Source organism: Danio rerio, chromosome 2, assembly GCF_049306965.1.
Source record: "Danio rerio strain Tuebingen ecotype United States chromosome 2, GRCz12tu, whole genome shotgun sequence".
NCBI classification, from domain to species: Eukaryota; Metazoa; Chordata; class Actinopteri; order Cypriniformes; family Danionidae; genus Danio; species Danio rerio.
The window spans coordinates 35,352,876-35,369,403 of NC_133177.1; the positions used below are offsets into that span (position 1 = coordinate 35,352,876).

At 35.1% G+C, this 16,528-nt stretch overlaps 2 protein-coding genes across 69 annotated transcripts in view; both read right to left on the reverse strand.

Annotated features, from left to right (window-relative positions):
- The window catches only part of ubtfl (upstream binding transcription factor, like), a 29,824-nt gene extending 24,707 nt beyond the window's left edge, over positions 1–5,117 (reverse strand). For 24 of the 50 annotated variants that reach the window (XM_068223456.1, XM_068223454.1, XM_068223433.1 and 21 more), the window contains exons 1-3: positions 4,967–5,117; positions 2,264–2,371; positions 119–300 (exon numbers count right to left, since the gene is read on the reverse strand). In XM_068223456.1, coding sequence (XP_068079557.1) covers positions 119–300; positions 2,264–2,321 — 240 coding nt within the window. In that variant the 5' untranslated portion in view covers positions 2,322–2,371; positions 4,967–5,117. 50 annotated transcript variants of the gene reach the window in all.
- Positions 5,118–9,577: 4,460 nt separating this feature from the next.
- Positions 9,578–16,528, reverse strand: part of slc4a2a (solute carrier family 4 member 2a) — an 83,613-nt gene continuing 76,662 nt past the window's right edge. For 15 of the 19 annotated variants that reach the window (XM_073919659.1, XM_073919688.1, XM_073919692.1 and 12 more), the window contains 2 exons: positions 14,447–14,620; positions 9,578–12,352 (listed from right to left, as the gene is read on the reverse strand). In XM_073919659.1, coding sequence (XP_073775760.1) covers positions 12,272–12,352; positions 14,447–14,620 — 255 coding nt within the window. In that variant the 3' untranslated portion in view covers positions 9,578–12,271. 19 annotated transcript variants of the gene reach the window in all.

Below are 16,528 nucleotides of genomic sequence, written 5' to 3' on the forward strand. Positions count from 1 at the left end.
ACTTGAAACATCCAGGCAGGTGTGTTGAGGCGAGTTGGTGCTAAACCCTGCAGGGACACCGGCTCTCCAGGAACGAGATTGGTGACCCCTGGCTTAAGCTCACAAGGATCTGGCTCACCTCTGTGGAAACTTTCTGCCATTTCTGCTTACACATGTCTCCAGAGAAGCCCCCAAAGCCCACCTTCTCCCAGTCAAAATGGGACTCTGTGGTTTTATACTTCATTGTGTCTCCATCAGGTAGCAGACTGCGTATCCTCTCCAGCAGCATCAGACAGTCCTCTTTGCTCCATGTATCGGCAACTAAAACGGACATTACATGTGAGCCGAGCTTGCAAAACACAAAAGAAAATATTTTGAAGAATATTTTGGACATTTCTATTTAAATTCTACGTCAATTGAGTTATTTTTTTCACTGTACATAGTGTGGATATACAGTGCTCAGCATATATGAGTAGACCCCTCACAAATCTCTCTTCTAAATTAATATTTTCTATAGGAAGCTTTACAATCATATATTTATGCATACCGTATACATGCGCTTAGGCAGTACTGAAGCCAAATCTGGAGCTAATCTAACAAAAAACTGGAGATCAAAGTCCAAAAGAATTGTGGCCCAAATTTATATTTTAGGACAAAATAATAAATAAGCATTTTTAAAAAGGGAAAGAAAAATCAAGAGAAACTAAAATATATAAAATTTTGTTGAAATTTTGTAGTTTACCATTTTTTTGCAATATTTTGCATAAATTTAAATGTATTATCTTTCTGTTTAAAAAGATATTCAGCGACTAAAATATTATTTTAATATATCCGCTCAATAAATCCATTTTGCTAAAATGCACCAAAACATTTTACCAACATTCACTGTATGTACACATAATTTTCTATAGCTGTATCTTCCATGTTTATAGTTTTACAATATTTTATATAGCTATAATTTAGATTTCTTATTTTATTTCATAATTTATTTATAATTGATAGCCTTTTGTTTTTAGGTCACTTGCAGTCGATTTTCACTGCATATTGTACTGTGTATTACCATGTATGAGACAAATAAAATTTTAATTTAAATTATATTGGAAATTTGTAACTATTGACTTTCATAGTACTTTTTCCTTTATGTAGGGCTGGGGAATTAATCGAAAAATAATTGAAATCGACATTGAGCCTATAATCGATTATTTTAATTACTTTCCATACTGCGTGTGGAGTCACGTGACCCCACTCTGTTTCTTACTTCTGCGGTCTATACACCTCACCATGGCTGACGCCGACCCTTAGGTGCACAAAAAAAGTAACCACACATTGTGACGACGTGTAGATTAAGCTCTATGATTGGTCGACTTGATAGTGGTGATGATAATGGGCAGCAGGGAGAGCAGCGAGCCCATTGAAGAGAGTGTTTGCAAGAGTGTCCAGTCCCAGTCCTGTGGAGGAGCTCCAGATGCAAACTTTTGCTTTGTGTTAATTTATGATTAAAGTTGTTGCACATCCACTGGTTCCTCTCTCCAAATGAGCAAGTTTGAGCTGCTTGAACATTAAAGTAGCATTCAGAAAAAACAAAACACTCACAAAACACAATGATTGGACGCTGCACCAGAGATGCTTTGATATGGCCTATTTTCGATCACATTAAAATTATTAGTTACATGAAAATATTTTTTACAGAAGAATTTATTTACAGCATATACAAGAGTTAATTTATTTAGAAGTGATGCTTTTACTTTATGCTTTTAATATGAAATAAAAATATTTTAAGTTATTTATTTTCACTTTTTTATAAGAAAAAAGGTGAATGTTGGTGACTGGTGATTTTAGGCAATGTGTGTTTTAATTTCATTTGCGCAGCGTAAATGTTTAATAAATAATCATAGATAGTAGACAGCAGATGTGTGTTTCCTTCAATTATTTTAAAATCAAGTAAGGCACTCTTCGTTCAAAGAGAGCATTTTTACTGTTCAAAACTTGTTTGTAAACCATGAGGGCAAAAAATAAACAAATAATCATTCATTAATTGTAATCAAGTTAAAATGTTAAATTAATTTTGATTTCAGGCCAAATTGCCCAGCCCTACTACAATGGATGTCAACAGAAAAAGGTTTCCAACATTCTTCAAAATATCTTCTTTTGTGTTCACCAGAAAAGAGAAACTAAGTTAGGATGACTTGAAAGTAAATTTTCATATGGGGTGAAGTCTCTCTTTAATGTTGACAGAGGCAATATAACTGGGGTATTGTGTGAATATGTGCATCAGACAGCATACCTGACTCAATTTTAATACGTCCAGTCTGGCTGCCAGACACACTGGTGCTGCCATTCATGATGACAGAGTTCACCAAAGCTCCACCTTGACACTTCACTGGCCAAGTGGCTGCAGAGAAAACGAGAGCAAAAACCTTTCAAAGTCAGGCTGCAAATAAAGACTATTACATTTGCTAATCAGTTTCAACATTTATGCTAATGTTTAACAAAAGCTATTCTTAATTAACACAAATCAGATTTTTGGCAGAGCAGTCAAAGCAGTATTTACAGGTTTTGTTATGTTTTCATTCATCATTACATAGTTATATTATAAATGATTTATAATGTAGTATTAAATGCAATCAAATATGTTTATGAGTGAATTTAATTTGATTAATGCATTAAATATACATTTTATAAATTATTGTAAATTAAATTATCACAAACATCTAAATTTATATATAAAATAAGATCCAAAGTATCTTACGACTGTTTAGAATAATTAGGCCTATAATAAACATATATATATATATATATTACAAGTTTATCTGTTTGTTTCTTGTAACTATACAATAAATTATCACATAACTTATTATATATATAAATTACATTATATATTAGTATATATTTATGTTATGAAATATTAGTATCACTTTCATTTACTTTAACTTCATTTTAAAATCTTTGTGTATATAGATCTTATTGTCAGAATGCACCCACACCATCAATGAAAGCGAATGTTAGAGTAACATTAGGGTAACATAAGAATAAACCAAAAACTAACACTTGATTAATGTTAGAACAGTGTTAAATTACGGTTCTACTAACCCTAAAATCTGTCATATTATATTAGTAATTATTAGTTTTTTGTTGTTGTTGTTGTTTGTTTCTTTGTTTTAGTTGGGCTACCAAGAACAACACAGGCACAATATAATTTAATGAAACATAAGAGAGCACAGTGACATAACAGACCCTGGTTTAATTTTGTGAATGGTGGTCTAATTGTGATAACATTAATGAAATGCACTGAAAGTCATCAGTGCCACCCAGAGGAGCATGTGCCTAAATGATGCCCCGCCTCTGGACCACCTCAAAACGGACGCGTCATTACGCAGAAGCCATACCAGCGCACCAGCGGCGGCGGAGAGCTGGGAAAAGACATCAAAACGATGCCATAACTGCACATTTACAACGCCTATTTGTGAAATAACCACCGACTCTCATCTGTGTTCGTCTATAGCGAATGGCAAAGTCAAACATTCAGAAAGGTCCGACAACCGGCCGGGCATCCTGACCGATTAAATCCACGATCTGAGGATGCGAGAGGAACGCACGTACATGATGTCCGGGGTCATCTTGGCGAGGACTGAAAGTGAAGACTTTCATCTGGGATTATATAACCACGACCAGCGATATGAAGACGAGCAAGACCCCGGTTCAAGTGCTTCAGTGGCCGCGGGAGCCTCGGGTTTCTTCTTCCGTTCTCCGCGAGCGCGCACTGTTTACATGCTGCCACTACGGCACTTATAGGCGAGTACTGATGATATTACGGATGTTTTATTTTCTGAAGAGAACATTTTACCTACAATTCAACGCGTGTATACATTTGTGTTAAAGAATGTGCTGTTGGTTTGAATATATCCTATTCGTGGATAGTTCACATTTTAATAGGCGATACGTTTTCGTTTTTATTAAATAAATAAATGTCTCGCTAACTTACGTTTATGTATTTTGACAACACCACAAATGTATTGTATTGTATGGTAAGTCCTGTCATTTAACCCGCAATATCACCGGGAAGTGTCACCGAAGCATCCCGCACGTGCCCGCGTCTCTCTCGAGCTGTGGCGTCGCTGCGCGCCCGCACGAGGCGCCGGTTTCCCGGTTACAGTGTCATCCCCGCCCGCGCGCAAGGTCAACTGAGCCAAAACAGCTAAAACACGGGGAAAAAAGTCTTCTTTCTGCAGTTTCTCGGTCTTGCTGTTAACTGACAGCATATTGTAGTCGCATTATGTTCAAGGTAATGGACTTCCAAGCACTTTTTGACAGAAGTAACTTAACGTTAGGCAAAGTAAGTTACGTTAAACTGTCAAAAATGCATTCCGATTATTTTAAAAATATACGGCTAATAAAAAGCGTCTGCGTATTTACTTTAATGACTCGTTTAAAGCTCACTCTTACCTATTAAATAAATACATTTAAAATATGTTTCCTGTAGCACACCGACCGTTAGTTTGTTGCAACCCCAGTAATGGCGTCTTTATTCCGGCAGGAGTCACCACGCAGCTTCCGCTGGCACGAATGCCTCATCGAGCGAGCGAGCGAGCTGCTGGAAAAAGTGCGAGCAATAACGCTTACGACGATTAAATATGCCAACTGATGTCTTGATTTAGGCATATCAGTAACCTCCTTACCGAAATTTTGACAGTATATACATGCACATTTTGTTTGTTTTGCAGAGATTGTGATAATTTCAAAAAATGCAATTTCGCTTTAAAATACATTTTGTTATCAGGTTAAACTCCTAAATGTGTAATTCTGGCCACATGTTAAAAAATACCATGTTTCGGTGAATCAGAATCAAAAATAGAGGTATGAGCGGGCGCTTGTGCCTTCCCTCGCCCCAGAGCCCTCACTGCAGAGCCGCCATGAATGTTACAAAGACTCGGGGACGAGCAAATTGAAAACCGTTCAAAACGGCCTCAAAAATCATCAAATCGCTTACCTTTTTCAATATTCCGTCACGGACGCGTTTGCAGATTAGCGATTTATACGTGTTAAACGGTTTTACTGTGTTTAAGTGCCTGTTTTTTAGCCGTAAACCCCGGGGAGTCAGGTCGAAACGAATCCGACAAAAGGAGCGTCTGGTTCGGTATGAAACTCCGCCCAGCGCCGCAGGGGGAGGAACTCCGAGGGAAAACATGCGAGAAAAAAGGCGGAGGCTGAAACTTGAAATAATATTTATTTTTAACATTATGATACATTTCTAAATGAAACTGGGTATTTGTTTTTAAATTTTTCAGCATTTTAAAGCGCTTCTTTATCAAGCTTTACACGCTCTTACAGCAAAGCAGAAAAATTGGCCGTGTATGCATATAACGTTAACAATAAATAAACTGCGTTAATATTAGTTCGTAATTATTCCAGAGCTGTCTTTTTATGGCAGGGCATTTAGCGGGACATAAATATCAGCCTGTTCCCATGTAAAAGAGCCGGACTCTCCGCCAGCTTTGCAAAGTCTTGAAGTGCTAAAGCGATTAGTTTGGATGCCCACGTTCATCCCTCCGCCGCGGAGCCGCGCTCGGCCTCCGCGCTCCACAGATCTCGCCTCTGCGGCCCCCAAATACTCGCTGTTAATCAGTCTGTTGAGTTTGTCCCCATTTTGATTTGAAACTGATGTGTTGGCAGAGACGAGGCAGACCGACGTCTGCTTGTGCTTGAGTGATTTCCATCGCCTGAACATCAGTGTCAGTGAGGAGGTTTCTCTCAGTCTGAGTGAAAATGCCATTGACAGAATCTCGGCCTCTCAGCCTCTGATTGTACACAATCGTCACGAGATTTCTTTATGTGGAACTGACCAATGGCACGAGGAAAGGAGGAGACAGCAGTGATTGACTCAACCCACTCACAGGCTGACCAGACCAGAGAGAATAGATGATGACATGCTGAACACACACTCATCGCTGACGAAAACAAATATATATATATATATATATATATATATATATATATATATATATATATATATATATATATATATATATAGCCTATATATATATATATATATTATACAGCTTTCATGTTGGTGTAGAAGACCTGAAAATAAACCTCATTCAAATTAAAAGGGTAGTTCACACCAAAGAGAAAATTCTGTCATCACTGTCACTCACTCCGACTCTGAGTAACCCATATAACCTCTATCATCAGCTATAGATAAATAAAAGGTAACAGGAGCAGTTTAATTCAGGTTTAACACTTTTGATTGTACTTTAAAGAAAAGATCTTGCTCAGACTTCCAACACTCCTGTTGTTCTTTTTATTAGGATGTTATATATTCATATATTAATTAGGAGTAATATACACAACTAATATTAGGAGATTGCTTAAAACTAGTGTTTCTCTGGATTAAAGATTTATTATGTGTTAGAGAAATGATTCTGTAAAGTATTAATGACAACACCACTAACACTGACATATTTAGTACATTAAATAACGAATAAGGCACCATGTATTCAAAAAGTTTGATTTTCAATTAAAGCTGTATTTGCTGGACAAGATATAAACCAGATATTCAATCACAACAACAAATGATCACTTTCTTTATTTTCATAAATGTAGATTTTTTTTTTTGAAAGAATGCTCTGAATGATACAGAAATATTATTATTAAATGTGATATTAATCTTTAATGTGATAGGACACTGAAGGACAGACAGGAAAGCATTGGGAGCAGAGAGAGGGGAAGGATCAGCATAGGACCTCGAGCCAGGAATCAAACTAATGTCACCGTGAGCACCTTGGTGCTTTATATCGGCATACTTAACCACCAGGCTATTGACACTGACATACAGAAATATTATTAATGCATTTATACACTGGGTATCCACAGGGTCTTAAAATGTCTTCAATTTTAAAACAGAGGCCTTTAAAAGTTAAATGTACTGAAATATTGTGTTGTAGGTCATAAATCTTTTTTAAACAGGTCTTCATTTGCCTTTGTTCATGTATATCTGGCCATTAACACCCATACATTCACCAACAATACATCTCAATAAAACCTAACTCTTTATTTAAGATCGCACTTTTGAACTCTATTTAACACAAGGGTTGAATTATTTTCCTTACAACAACATTCTCCATGTCTTTACTGCTGAAGTAGCTGACCTGGACAGACTGTTGTGCATAAATTTAGTTTATAAATGTTTGCATACATTATAGTTTTTAAAACATTTGTCTACTTTTATTTTTGAACAAGGTTAAATTGAAAAAAGTGTATGTTTACAGCTAGAGCTTGCTTTTTTGACACAATATTTTGTTAACAATGATCTAAAATATTATTATTTTATTATTAAATAATTATTGTATAATTAAATGTATTAAATTTATAATGTTTTTCAATAGGGCAAATTAATATCTATTCCATCTTTGCCATTCAAAAAATTCCTCTGCCTTTAGCCCTGTATGAGTCTAACAGTACAATCATAATGGTCTTAAAAAGTGTTCAATTTAACTTGACTTTGATGGAACAAAACAAATATTACCATCTTACACGTGTACTGCAGACTCACTTTTACCTGTAAATTGTCATAGGATGTTGCTTTGTTTGCTTTCTGTACTCATATTTAATTTGCTTTGGACCAAAAAAATCATCTACCAAATGATTAAATATAAAATAATTGCACTAGTATGCTTGCATGGTGCAACAAAAAATGAGGTTTAGCTTTGAAATATTTAATCGGCTTGATATTGTTTTTAAACACAGTAAATATATATTGATCTATTTGTGAGTGAATTGTTTTGAGCCGGTATTTGTTGTTGTTACAAGCTTCTTGTACTATATGGAGTAAATCATTTAAAAGGTAAATAAAATGCTTGTCTGTATAAAAATCATGAGATTCAGTTCTGGTCATGCATTTGGAAATACGCAAATGTTTTCCACCTATTATGAAAAAGAAAATGTTGGAGTTCAGTTTTGAGTCATTCACTTTCATATTTGCACCTAACAAATGTTGTTTTCCCATAGAAAAATATGATTTTACAGTTATATATTATATGGCATATGTCTGCATGTCAGTATGACCATTCACATTGCAGATATGTGTGTGTGTGGGTCAAAGTGGAGTGTTTTTAGTCATTTCTATGTACAGCAGGAGCCAAAAAAGATACCTGTAGAGGAACCTTTGCACAATATTGGCTTTTAATGACCTTATAAGTTAAACTATATATAATAACTTATACAAGGATCATGTTGTGCTGAGAAAAGCAAAGCAATGCACTTGGTTGTGATAGAATTTGATTAAAATAAAGGTTTTGCATGCAAAAAAGGGATATCATATATCATACATTAAATAAAATAATACTAGTTATCAACCTTCCAGCATTTTCCTTGCAATTTGAAAATAAAAAGCAAATATATAGACTAGATGTCACTTTGGCCACTGCTGGATATTTTTGTGCTTCCAAACTATAGCCACGAGATGGCAGCAGAGGTGCATTGATGGAGCACTTCTCACCTCATTTGTAGCTAAACCGTGTTTTTCTGTCAGTCTTTCCTATTTCAGCTTATGAAATATACAATTGCGTGCCAGTATAGCCCATTATTTATGTGGTTAAAACATAGTAAAAAAAAAATTTATTAATCCTGTAATGTTACATTCTTTTTCAAATATTTCCCAAGTGATGTTTAACAGAGCAAGCGCCACCCCCCAACACTATAATTTTTTTTTATATATATATATATATTTTTTTTTTTTTTTTTTTTTTTTGCAAAAAATAAAAACAGCTTAAGTCAATATTACTATGCCCCTATGGGGAAATTATTATTTTAAAAAAAATCTTCTCCATTAAACAGCACTTGGGAAATGTTTGAAAATGAAGTAAAAAATTTCAGGAGAATGAAAAGACTTTCATAGACTTTTTGTTTGTTTGTTTTTGACAAATTTCCTAATTGAACTGCATGTATAGTGCTAGATAGTTGTTGTAAGAGCCAGTTATGCATAATTTGTGATGATAATTTTCTTAAAAAACTTAAAACATGGGGAAAGTTGATATTTAAATGTAATAATAATTCATGATTGTTTGATCTAACTTGCATATTGTAATAATCAACACAATTGAAAAACTTTTCTTTTGGTATTTTTTGGCTCCTGACAGTAATACGTCATGTTGTCAATAGTTTGTACAGTTAGGTCAGATTGCAGCTTTGGACGTTGGATGCAACAAAGTTTTTTGACCGAGCTATATCAAGTCTATTGTACTTTTGTTTTGCAAGTAAACCCTTTTTAAAAGAAGATTTGGTCTTACTCGCGTTTTTCAAATACTGGTTGTTGGACTAGCTGCAAAAGTTGGTACATCAGGATGTGCACGAAAGGTGTGCCACTACAGTGGTCATATCAAGAGTTTTTTTATATATGATTTAATTAATTCACTCTTTCTTTTACACAAAGTATAACAAGTGAACTGAGGGCTCATTTAAATAGTGAAATGTACTTTTTTTAACAACAAAATTCTAATCAAAGAAAACATGAAACACCAAGAAGCAATATAAAAAAAAATATCATAGTGAATCTGCTTTATCCGTGTAAAATCTAAATTTAAAAAATGAATAAAGACAGAAATTGTGATGTAAAATCAGCATTACTTTATTAGATTCTGGCCTTTCTTTATTTACAAAGCTAAAAGACACCAACATCACTGGCTTTCCAATATACCAATAATCAGTAATCAAACAACTCTTCCGCATTCACGCATGACGTCTTCACTTGCTAAGGTCACTTTATTCAGCTTTGTGAAAGTAACTTTGTACGTCAAAGGAATCATCATCAAGTGAAAAAGGCACACCTGCCTATGAGAATGAGCTCAGCAGGAGGAACAAACACACAGTTTGACATTCATAAGCACACAACAGATTAAATAACAGCTTAGATGTAGTCCCTTCTTTATAAAAATAATTATCAGCAAGATCATCTTGGCCACTGGAATGTACATAAGACATCATTACAGCATCACCAAATACACTTCTTTTATATTTCTTGCTTATCTACATTCCAGTTCTGTACCTCAAATGGCAAATATTAACCTATGGAGCTTCTTTATATATATATTTAAAAAATAAAAACAGTAGTGCATCAGATTATTTCACAAGTGTGCTCGGTAAAATTTCAGTCCTTACAACATTATTTAATCTGGCAGAGATCAACCTTGAGAACGCCATAAAACCATTTCCTTTTAACATCGACCGGCTTTTTTCTCTTTCGTTTTCTCGCACAAAAACGACACAAATAAAATCCACTATAAAATTCTCTATATTTATTATATATTATTGTAACTATTAAAATACGATTCTCAGAATGTTGATGTGATATAAACTCACAGGCCTCTGCTGAGGAAAACACCCTCTTAGAAATAAAGGTACAAAATCTGGGCTAAGGGTACATTTTGGTTCCTAAAAGGAACATTCATTATTTTTTCTTTGGCCTACTCTCTATTTCAGTGGTTTTCCACAGCCTAATGAACCGCCAACTACTCCAGCAAATATTTTACGCAGCGGATGCCCTTCTAGTCGTAACACACACCCATTTACACGCACTCATACACTACTGACAATTTAGTTTACCCAATTCACCTATGGCGTACAGTATGTCTTTAGACTGTCGGGGAAACCCGCGCAGCCAGAGGAAACCCATGCGAACATGGGGAGAACATGCAAACTCCACATAGAAAAGCCAAATGACCCAGCCAGGACTCGAATCAGCGACCAGTGCTAACCACTGAGCCACCTTGAAAGTACAAAGGAATACCTAAAAAGTATCTCACAGTACCTTAAATCAAGGGTTCCTACACTTTTCAGCCAGCGACCCCCAAAATAACAATGCTAATGGCTCGCGACCCCCAGTATTCTTTGAGATGTTTATAAATATAAGACCTTGCACACAACAGCGCACACACATACCAATAGGTCCAAGTCTTTTCATCTATTAATTTTGCAAAACGCCACTCGGAGACCATCTTCCATGTTCCATGTTCAGTTGTGGCCTGTATTTATTTTTAATGTATGTGGGTGCTGTAAAGGTGTCAGAAAGTTCAACCTGGTGCCATAAAATCAATCTGCAGCATCTGATGCCCTTGCTGTGCCTTTAATATAACTTCATGACTTCACACTCACAGATATTTGACTGAGTAGAATATGCGTATTTGGTGTGCTGTCCGGGGAGAGAGCTCTGAGCTTGAGTGGACACCCTAACTTGTGTTATTCCCCTTATCAGGATAGAGAGAGGTAGGGTCCGAGCGCAGTGTCTAACCCAGCTCTAGAACGCTCCCCCTGCTCAGATTTAGGTAGGTATCGATTTTAATAGTGTGGAGCTGGGGTGGTGGAGGGACGCTGAAATCAAAAGAAACCAAGGTATGACGTGTTTGATTAAATATAAGGGTTTGGTCTTGAGCTAATTGGATAATAGAATGATTGTCCTTGATGAATTAGCCTCGTCAAAGACTGACCATGCTCCTCCTGAAATTTGTTTAGAAAACATCCCGTAATCACCCCAGGGGTGGCAAAAAATAAAACGGAAAGGCTGATGGCTTTTTATTTGCATGTTGTTTTTTAGTGTTTATTGCTAACATGTTAACAATGCTGCTATTAACTACTATATTGTTCTTCAGTAGGTTATGGAAAAATATGGTAATTCTAATAGTTTGATAAAATGAATTGCCAAGCAACCCCCAGACAGACTTTGTACCTTTATTTTTGAGAGTGTAGCTTCAGTATTGCAACAGTTTTGAAACTACAACATATAACTGAGAAAAAAACGATTGTTTTGCTGCTAGTTGCTATATATTTGAGCTGAATGTAGAATAAATCTGTATTTCTTTTAGCTACAAAAATATCTGACATATAGAGTTTGCATTCATTTTCTTCTGTACAGTTGTTCATTTTTTAGGAGAACGTTAACAAGCAGTAGAAAAGGCTTCATTTGTTTTAAAGCTGATCTTAAAGTGCTTCCTGTATCATTTTGAGCTAATGTGAGATCATCATTTAATTTATCCATTTAACCCTACACAAAACACACAACATAGAACATTTGGACTCTGATAAATAAACAGATCGACAGCACAAGTGAGAAAGACGGAGAGAAACAAATGACAGCGAGCGACTATTGAACACTTTTACACAGCTATAAATATACTGTTTCTATCAGTTAAGCAGAAACACAACGGGGGAAACAAAAATGACACAAAAAATTTGATTAAAGAAAAGAAAGACAGGCAGTAAAGTTTGGACCTGAAAAGAAAGTTTGATCAGTCCAGGAATGAGGTCATACTGGCATTTGCATCTCTGTATATTCATCTTGACCGTCTTTGTCATCTAACGTGGGCTCTGCGTCGTCTGCATCGAGCTGTGGCAGAAAAAAATCAACAACTGTGAATGTCAAAATGTGATTAAAATTTTAATCTTACTCATATTTACAAAATGCTACTGTGTACTGTGCAAATAACAAAGACATTTCTGAAAAGTTCTTGCTGTTTATGACATTAATCTGTCATTTCTTGTCTTACTTCTTTCTTTGAATAAGCGTAATTTGAACATGAGTAACATAAGACAGTTCAGTGACGTTTCGAAAGTTTTAAAAACATCTTATCTAAATTACACGATCACAAAACTGTTGCTTCCATCTTCATGACTCAACTTCTTCCTTCCCAGAAGTGACATCATATCTTCTATATTCAAAATGAAATGGCTTTTCCAGTTTTGCTTTTCACATTAATATTAATTTAACATAAATAAAAACAATTAACTTATGGCTCTTATACTTGCATTAACATTCACGCTGCATGATTAGTCTGTAGGTGTACATATATACAGTTGAAGATTTTTTCAACACATTTCTAATCATAATAGTTTTAATAACTCATCTCTAATAACTAGATCATCTCTAAAATAAGATTTATTTTATCTTTGCCATGATGACAGTAAATAATATTTGACTAGATATGTTTCAAGACACTTCTATACAGCTTAAAGTGACATTTAAAGGCTTAACTAGGTTAATTAGGTTAACAACGGTATGTTTTGTAGACTATCAAAAAAATATATAGCTGAAATGGGCTTAAAATTTTGCCCTTAAAATGGTTTATAAAAAAGTAAAAACTGCTTTTATTCTAGCCGAAATACAACTAATAAGATTTTCTCCAGAAGAAAAAATATTATCAGACATACTGTGAAAATTTCATGCTCTATTAAACATCATTTTTAATTTTCAAAGGGGGGCTAATAATTCTGACTTCAACTGTACGTTACATAATCATTGCAGTTTTTTTGACACCTATAATGTCTTTTTAAATGGTTATATCTCTTACATTTAGTCATTTAGTGAATGCTTTGGTCCGAAGTGACTTAGAATTGAGGATGCATTAAGCGATTCAACAATAAGTAATATTTTTAAAATAGTGTAAGCAATTGTAAAAAAAAAAAAAAGAATGCATGTTGGATACATTTTTTTCTTACTACAAATATGGTCCCCCTTTCCAGATATTATATAAAAAAAAGAAAAGAAAGAAGCAAAACTGGAAAATGTAATGAGGGTTAAATTTGTCTATATATTCCTGTCATCAAATTGAATTTTGTTTTAGTACATGAAATGAAAACGTAAATTATTTTAGTATAAGATGAAGAAAAGCTATAAAATAAGTATTACCCCACCAAGCATAAATGTATTGTCTAAAACAAGGCTAATAAGTAGGGCCAGACAGAATCTGTCTACATTTTTTGCTATTTCAGCAAAAATTTTATTTTAAAAATCTGTATATTTATGCAAAATGATTTTGGGAGTATTATACCTAAAAACTTAATAAATGAAATAAAAAAAATAATACATTTTAAACTATTATTCAATATTTACAATGTAAATCCAATTAGATCCACTTATTTGGTAAGCAAAGCAAGTTGCTCATATAATATCATATAATATCATAAAAATATTACTTTACGAACTGTATTGTAAATAAATCAAATAAACACTTTCATTTTAGTCAATAATATTACTGGAATTATTTAAAAAACTGAATAAATATAAATTGAGACACATTTACAGTAAATAAATAGATAAATCTGCGGATTTCAGCTTGCACAGGTTCTAGGTAGTGAAAACGAACAGACATCTAACAATAGTCCAATAATAGACCAGTCAACATGTATTCATTCCTTCTTTTCCCATGTTAATGAAAGCTTTCTAACGTTTTCACTTACTTATTGAGTGCCTTAAACTTATCCACTAATGATTTTGGATTATTTCCTTTCTTTTTGATGACTATTCTAAATCTTGGTCTATTGTTAGAAATCTAATAGAGTTTTACTGACAGCCCAAACTTAGCCTTGTTTTACGCCTATTAGAAAACACAATAGTGCTTGTTGGGTATTTTATTTCATGTCTCATAACTAATAAGTAAGCTTCAATAATCCTGCTATCACCCAAATGAAAAGAATCACTTACACATTGAATCTCGCGATGAGAAAATATCCGGGACAGCAGGAACCTTCTGAATGGCACAGTGAGGACCAGGACAAACGGGAAGGCCAGCGAAGCTGCGGTTGACATTACAATCCACAAAACAGCCAGACACACCAGCTGAAGACACGTGAACAGATGCATTCGGAGGGTTCGCACCTGAAAAAAAGACACAGGACATAGTTTCGAGCACTGCTAAATCTAAATATTCCAGTCCAACTCTCTCAATTCCTCTACTTCTATTACACCCTGAAAGTATGTCTTCTTATTGTGAAGAAAAGTACAAACTTTTGAGTCTGTGAAGCAGAGAAGCAGACAAGCTGCTTCCTCATTAATGGACTGTTCTGTTGCTTAGTGACGTGCCTTGTCAATCATCATCACATTCTCCACATTTCTTTAATATTTAATTTCCTACTAAATATGAGATGCAGTCGCGTGTCAGTCTGCCATTCTGCGTCTTTCATGCAGAGAAATCTCTTTATGTATTTGCATACTGGCACATTCCAAAGTTAAAAGAGATAGTTACCCAAAAACAAAAGTTCTGCTATTATTTACTCATTCTCCACTTGTTAACATGTTTGAGTTTCTTTCTGATGAATGTTAGAAAACACAGCCATTGACTCCCATAGAATTTCTGGTTGCTATGAGTATCAATGGCTGCTTTCCCCCCCCAACATCCTTCAGAATATCTTGTTTTGTGTTCAACAGAAGAAAGGATACTCGTAAAGGTTTAGAAACCAAGTAAAACAGTTTTACAGTGCTTTTTAAATGAGATTAAGGAGTGGTTGGTAGATAATTTCTTACACTTGAATGAATCAAAGAGTGAAGTGTTAGTGTTTGACACTGAGTTAAAGTTTGACAAGCAAATAAATTCTGTCGTCAAAAGTAGTTTCTATCAATTAATAATAATAATAATAATAATAATAATAATAATTATTATTATTATTATTTCTTACATTTATATAGCATTTATATGGACATGCCATTAAATAACTAGAAATTAGTAAGAATTGAGGAAGTACATGAGTCACATAGAGGAAGTCATCTAAATAAAAAAATATTACAATTATTAATAATAATTCCTTACATTTATATAGCTCTTCTAAACACTCAAAGCGCTTTACAATTTTTTGGGCGAAATCTCCTCATCTACCACCAGTGTGCAGCATCCACCTGGATGACATGACGGCAGCCATATTGCGCCGAACTGCACAGCAGCTGATTGGTGGAGAGGAGGCAGAGTGATTAAGCCAATTATGATATGGGGAGGCCATGATGGACGGAGGCCAGTGGACAAATTTGGCCAGGATGCCGGGGTTAAACCTTTAATCTTTTTTTTTTTACCCGAAGGACATTCTGGAATTTTTAACGACCACATAGAGTCAAGACCTCAGTTTAACATCTCATCCAAAAGACAGCACTCACTGAGCAGTGCAGTGTCCCCTTCACTATACTGGGGCATTAGGACCCACACAGACCACAGGTTGAGTGCCCCCTGTTTGCCTCGCTAACACCACTTCCGGCAGCAACCTAGCTTTCCCATGTGGTCTCCCATCCAGGTACAGACTGGGTGCAGCCCTGTATGCTTCAGTGGGTGACTATGTGAGCGTTGCAGAGAGCTAGCTGCTGGCATGGCAATTACGGAACATTGCTAAACTGAAGCATTTTCGGAAGCATTTTCTGTCTTTTAAGGAGTTGGAAACCATCATCAACGTTTTTTTATTATGTTCAGATTATACTACAGCAACTCTTTGTATTCAGGAGTTTCAAATGCTTAATTGTACGCCTGCAGCTGGAAAATGCAGCTGCTAGACTTTTAACTTAGACAAATGTATCATCCCTTCACTTGCTCCCAGTCCAATTTAGAATTCAATACAAGATACTGTTATTTGTTTTTTAAGGGTTTGAATAGTCTGGCACCTACTTACATTGGTGAGCTTCTTCACTGGCAAACTTGACTGAGACCACTTAGTTCTGAAAACCACCTAGTTGCTCCCAAATCACGGTTACAATCAAAAGGTGACACGGCTTTATCTGTCACAGCCCCTCATCTGTGGAATGATCTGC